Source organism: Pinus tabuliformis, chromosome 7 (genome assembly GCF_031772625.1).
Source record: "Pinus tabuliformis cultivar Carrire ecotype Pingquan chromosome 7, CPIR1, whole genome shotgun sequence".
In the NCBI taxonomy this organism is placed as follows: domain Eukaryota; kingdom Viridiplantae; phylum Streptophyta; class Pinopsida; order Pinales; family Pinaceae; genus Pinus; species Pinus tabuliformis.
In genome coordinates this window covers 2,039,435,936-2,039,441,935 of record NC_142293.1, presented here as the reverse complement: position 1 = coordinate 2,039,441,935, position 6,000 = coordinate 2,039,435,936, and the positions used below count along the sequence as shown (strand labels likewise).

Genomic DNA, 6,000 nt, shown 5'->3' with positions numbered 1-6,000 from the left:
ACAACAAAATAAAATCTCTACTTAAGATTGAACCTAGGGTGCACCACCACCCAGGGATCATTATGTCAAACCTTAAGAAAAGGCCGGATCACCAAGGTTAACACATGCAATAACCCCTACCCCACCCCACCTGCACCCCACAAGAAGATAGAGTACTGCAACTGTGCACGTTGTATACTATAGGAGTTATGTTAAACTTGTAGGTGGAGCTAGGTAAGGTGGTAGGTGGAGCGTTAGAGATTACGAATGTCTCCTGGAGTATGACCTACTTATTGTACATTATCCACTTTTCCACTTTAGTTCTCATCACGCCAGAATGATATAAATGCATAGGATAAAAATTGTCCAAGATGAACCATTTTCCAGCAAAGTTCCAAGTAAAAAATCCAACAGAAGTTTGGGTGTCTGGCATAGTTCCACAGGTCAAAGTTCCAAGGGCATAGTTCCTCCATGCCCAAACGCGTTTAGAATCTCTGAAGTGACCCAGATCCTTGAAAAATCCTAAAACAGCCTGGAACTGTGCCATCTGTGGATTTTTTACTTCACCAAATCCCGGCGAAAATGAGTTTTTACGGGCCATTTTGAATAAACCATATATAATGCCATGGCATGAACCTTATATGGCACAAAGGGGTAAACCTTTATCTTTCAAATGTCACCATCTGATCTACTTATAAGATATTTACAATTAGCCAAAATCCTTTTGTAAATTGGTACATAACAAAACTCTTCAAGAAATATAACAATAAACAATGAAATATATTGTTGGCGTTTAAATCCAGTGAATAATACAGCATATATTGACACAAATTATCGTTTACCTGCTTATCATTACATGAAAAAGCATAGTTCTACAGCAAACTTTAGCTATAAAAATGCAATATGCCTTTATGTAATGGTTAGTCTCATATAAAAAAATATTTTGAGTACATACTCAATAGAGTACAAAGAGAACACTAAGAACCTCACTGTTCCTGATACGTATACACATCACTTATCTAGCTTCCAACTTAGCAATGAATGTCCCTGGATCCTCCAGAATAAAAAGGCGAAGGAATCTAAATAAATCTTGGCAGGGTTATCTACATGCCTAATTAATGAAAACCATTAACACTTTAGGATGTGGCATCTGAACTTTCTACCTGAATAAAGACGAGTGTTTCTTTTATGTGTCATTAGTTGTCCTGGAAACTGAGTATATATAAAGGAAGGAATTTTTATACATATCTTTACAGAGACCAGCCAGAAAAGACTCATTATTGTAAAAGAGTATATTTTACCATCACTTACCAGAAACGGTAAAATATTGACTAATGTTCTGACTGGCTTAAGAATCCATTCTCTCATGATGACATCCCAAGTGGCCTTGGTATTTGTACCTGCCTAGCAGGGTGGCCATTTTACTTACTTATACGGTTGATCATACTTCTCAAGAAAAAAACAGGCCTTTTTGAACTGACTGGTTCTTTTTGAGGTTCCTCGTTGAAATCTTCAGTGTCTCTTTCAGCATTTGAAAACAAAACAACAGATTGCGGGCTTCCTGATTTTGAGGCACCAGCTATGTTCTTGAGTTCATTTGCCAGCTCGCTCATCTTAGGACGGGCCTTGGGCTGCTTTACCAAACATCTATGTGCCAGGGAAGCAATTCTGTGTGCTTCTTTGAGAGAATATTGTCCCCTCAATCTTGGGTCCAATATTAAACGGAACTTTTTACTGTCAGATATATATGGCTTTACCCATTCAAGAAGCTTTTGTTCATTCTTTGGAAGTCTCGTATCCATGGCTCTTCTTCCCGTAAGTAGTTCATACAACACTACTCCAAAGCTCCAAACATCACTCTTTGATGATAGATGTCCAGTTTGTATATATTCTGGGGCTGCATATCCCGCAGTGCCTACAAGCTGGTAGAACGGTTTACATGAAAAAATGTCTTTCCCTCTCCGTATCATTTAGTATGTTATATATTTTATCCCAAAACAAACATGTCAATGGATTGATGCTTTTCGTTGAAAGATCCAAGAAGATTTCCATACCTATCAACTGACTCAGTTCCCAAAAGTTTCGTTTCAGCACATAATACATGGAGAATAGTAGAGAGGAACAAAAAAGCAAGAGAATACTAGACAGGAATCTAAAAGCAAGTGAATAAGCAGAAACATTGCTGAAAAGAAGAATATTAAGAGTAACAAAATATCAAAACCAAAGAATAAAAACATAATATTGATTTCTTCCAACCAGCCATTGAACAAAAAGACATTGCATATAAAGTTGCTGCTTCAGAGAGCAAGGTCTTCCTGACTCCAGAGGATCCAGATTCTAAAGCCAATAGACAAAAAACAGTAAGCTTCTAGGCCATTGCCTGTACTCATGCAGAGATTACGGCTTGTATAGCAACTAATGAAAAGCAAAGCAAAACAAAACTGATCTCTGTTGGCAACTAAGTGAATGTAGAAGTCAAGATGGAATATAGAGTTGCTAAATTAAGTCATGATATCTGACTTAAGATATCCAAATGTATTAAATACCAGCATAGATTCATCTTAAGTACAGATCTAACATGAGCCAAGAGGAATCAATATTAAATACCAGTATAGATTCATCTTAAGTACGGATCTAACATGAGCCAAGAGGGATCAATACTAAATACAGCATAGATTCATCTTAAGTACGGATCTAACATGAGCCAAGAGGGATCAAATTTCTTCACGTGCAAACTTCTTAAGAGTGCAAAATACAATGTGTTGTTTTTCATTGTTTAAATTGTATTTTTGAATGCTAAATAGAATATATATAGGACCAAATAAAAGTTTTAACCATAGAAACTTAATTTTTCATGATATATACACAATTTATTTAAAATGATATATACCAGCATAGATCCATCTTAAATACGAATCTAACATGAGCCAAGGGAGATCCAATTTCTTCACGTGTAAATTTTATGAGCAGACATTATTTAAATGTTTTGTATAGTTATTTAATTTTTTGTATTTTTAGACTTTTAGAAATTTTTATTTGGGCCCATATGAGCAGAATTTCAACTTTGATGACGGAAGGACAGGGTTACACATCATACTGGACTGTAGAATGAGCCTCTCGGCTCAAATATATACGTAATTTACATTAAAATTAAAATATTTTACATCACAGCTATTTTATCACACAAATTAAAATGGTTTCTTATTATTAATATATTTTTAAGCATAGGCCAATATTAACTCTTATTAAAATATTTTATTGATAACCCACATTGAATAATTTTTTATATACAACATTAAAATGTTTTATTTTAACAATTTTTTTCTACATCTAGATATATATGCAGTTGATATCAATATACATTAGTTAACATAGATCTTCAAATAATTTATTTAAATCTCGAGTTGAAACATCTTACTCATACATATTTTTACTTCTATTCAAATTTTTATTATCGCTGACATTATTTTTCTAGAACATAGTTTTTAATTTTTAATTTTATTTTAAAGGGGATGGACGGCCAGACAGACTTACACATCCCCTTCCTACTGAACTGTAGAGTGAGTCTCTAGGCTCAATTAAATCAAAACCCAATCAACATGTGAGTTTGCTGGTCTGAAGCTCTTGGGTTTTGTTACCCATGCAGACCAAATACTTCCGTAGATTCTCAATTTTGTGTGTTCATCGAAGGCGATGGTTGAGTCAGTCAATAACTATACTCGAGACAAGGAAATTATGCTAGCAAAATTATGATTTTTTTATACCTGGATACAATGTGTGCATGGCAGTATGGCTTGCCCACCAAGGCTACCTGCATGTAACAAATTACTTTACAATTGCAAAGGGTATTATCTCATGCAAAGGGCATTATCTCATCAAGTAGTTGAGTGTTCCTCCTCGTAGATTCTTTACTACGAAAAAAAGTGTCCACATAATTGCTATATTAAATGCTCACTGATAGTACTTCCCTCTCACCATGATCAAAATGAGTTTAATCCTTGAGTTCATTCAATGTACATCTAAACATACTTATCAGAGAAGTTTCAAATTTGCGCAATGCTGGGAGAAGAAGCAGGAGCACTGCTATGATTTTGGCAGTCTGTTGTAATTGGGTTTTTTGCACTTGATCTTCATCCTAACCAAAGTTATTGGCCATCCTTTCAAATTTTCTGATTTCTGACAGTGTGGTTGTCATGCCGGTTTGCCTTGTGGCTCTCTTAGCCCACCATAAGGCGCACAAGGCCCTTAACATAGCCACCTGACAACCTCATTCTATTGTTTCTGCTAGATTGCAAGGAGCACCTGCACAAGGAGGAAGCACTTCCATCTATTGTTATCTTGAAGTTTGGTGCAGGAGGTAACAAAATTCAGCCTAATGAAACACTTTGTTTTCCATGGAAAATGTCCTCAAGGAAACCCTCCAAGCAATTCATCATATCCCTGAATCGCACATGGGGTGAATTCCACTAGAGTACAACATACTTGTAACCCAAAGGGACTCTACCAGATTTGAACGCACAACCTCTCAATGATTTCTACCTTTTTTTCTGGTTGGTTCAAACCAATTGAGCTAACCCTCTAGGCTCCATCCTAGGATGCGAATGAATTTTTCTGTCTCAATACTTTGAAATAGTCTACCCTACTAGGGTATTTTAGCAGTTGTATCCTAGAGGAGATTGATATCAAGTCCTGGATAAAAGAGGTGTGGGAATCTTAAGGTTGGCTATGTACAACCATGAGTACCCCTAATCAAAGTCCTTTAATGTACCTTTAAGGAGAAAAGTCACTACCATGATGACATAGATGATGACATAGCTTTTGATTTATATGACTCATTCTTTCAAGACGAAGTTGTGAAACTGTATTTCCCTATCTGGCTTGAATTCTTGGGGTCACCCTTGCAATTCTGGGAATTCTTGGAACACATCTCTATGTCAATTACAAATTCATTTGCCATGAACCAACTAGATTTTTCAACCTACAACCATAGAAAAGGGTGTCTCAAGGTCAGTATGTTAAATTACCTAAAGGAGTATGTGTAGATATGGGTGGGGGGCAAAGTTTAGCATTAGACAATATGATATCTCAATCTCATGAATACTTGCTTCATGTGTCAAATCCCTAAGCACAGGAATAAGGATTGATGGCCAAAGCAAAATGTTTTGAATCACAAGTTGTTGGAATGTCATAAGGTCAAGCCCACACAGGATCACCCATTGCAAATCACAGTGAACCAAAGGTTCGCAAACCCAGGGGTGGGATTTGTGTACCTATCCCAGGTTCGCATCACCCAAACCAGGTGCGGGTACGTCCTGAATGAACCCAGATGAACCGGGTTCATCCCCTAAGAACCCGATACGTTATGACTGCAAGATGGGTTTATTTGTTCTGCGTCGAACCCTGACAATGGGTCCGTGGTGAGGTTCGTCTATAGTGCAGGGCAAGAAAAAAAAGTTTTTTATTAAACAAAAAAACATTTTATAACCCAACCCTAAATTGCATTCATCCACTTATTGTTTGTTTCTTTTAGTTTTGCATTTGCCATTCACACAGGTCTGGGAATTCGATGATGGCACAAGCATTTGGTAGCTAGTGTGTTCGACGACGATGCAGGTGTTTGTGGTGTTGGCACAAATCGTTGGGGTTTGTGGAGTTTTGTGGTGTTGACGCAGAATTGGCCTGTGGTAGTTTTTAGGCGCAATAGGAGATTGGAGGCACGCTGCAGCGGGTAACGCAGGTTAGCCACTAGCCACAATTTTTCAGATTTTTAACTTTTTAATGACCTAGACTCGGTTAATGACTGATTTTAAACCCAGAACTCAGTTAAAAATAAAAACAATAAACTTAAAAGTGTGTTCAACTTTTCAATATAGATGATTTAAATTTTATATTATAAATATGTGATTGATCTTCATATTTATATGTTGTCCTTACTTTCAGATTTAGCATTTTGGTTAATTTCCAAAATCAAGAATGTCTTCATCAAATCCACAATATCCACTCTGAAAATATGTGGAAAAG

The 6,000-nt window shown here is 36.5% G+C and overlaps 1 protein-coding gene across 2 annotated transcripts in view; it reads right to left on the bottom strand.

The window, feature by feature from the left end:
• Positions 1 to 740: 740 nt before the first annotated feature.
• LOC149256704 (serine/threonine-protein kinase PCRK1-like) overlaps positions 741 to 6,000 on the bottom strand; it is a 108,081-nt gene continuing 102,821 nt past the window's right edge. The window contains exon 4 of one of the 2 annotated variants that reach the window (XM_089460848.1): positions 741 to 1,901. In XM_089460848.1, the coding sequence (XP_089316974.1) occupies positions 1,401 to 1,901 (501 nt within the window). In that variant the 3' untranslated portion in view covers positions 741 to 1,400. The remainder of the gene's footprint in view (positions 1,902 to 6,000) is intronic. The other variant, XR_016267285.1, reaches the window with a different exon arrangement.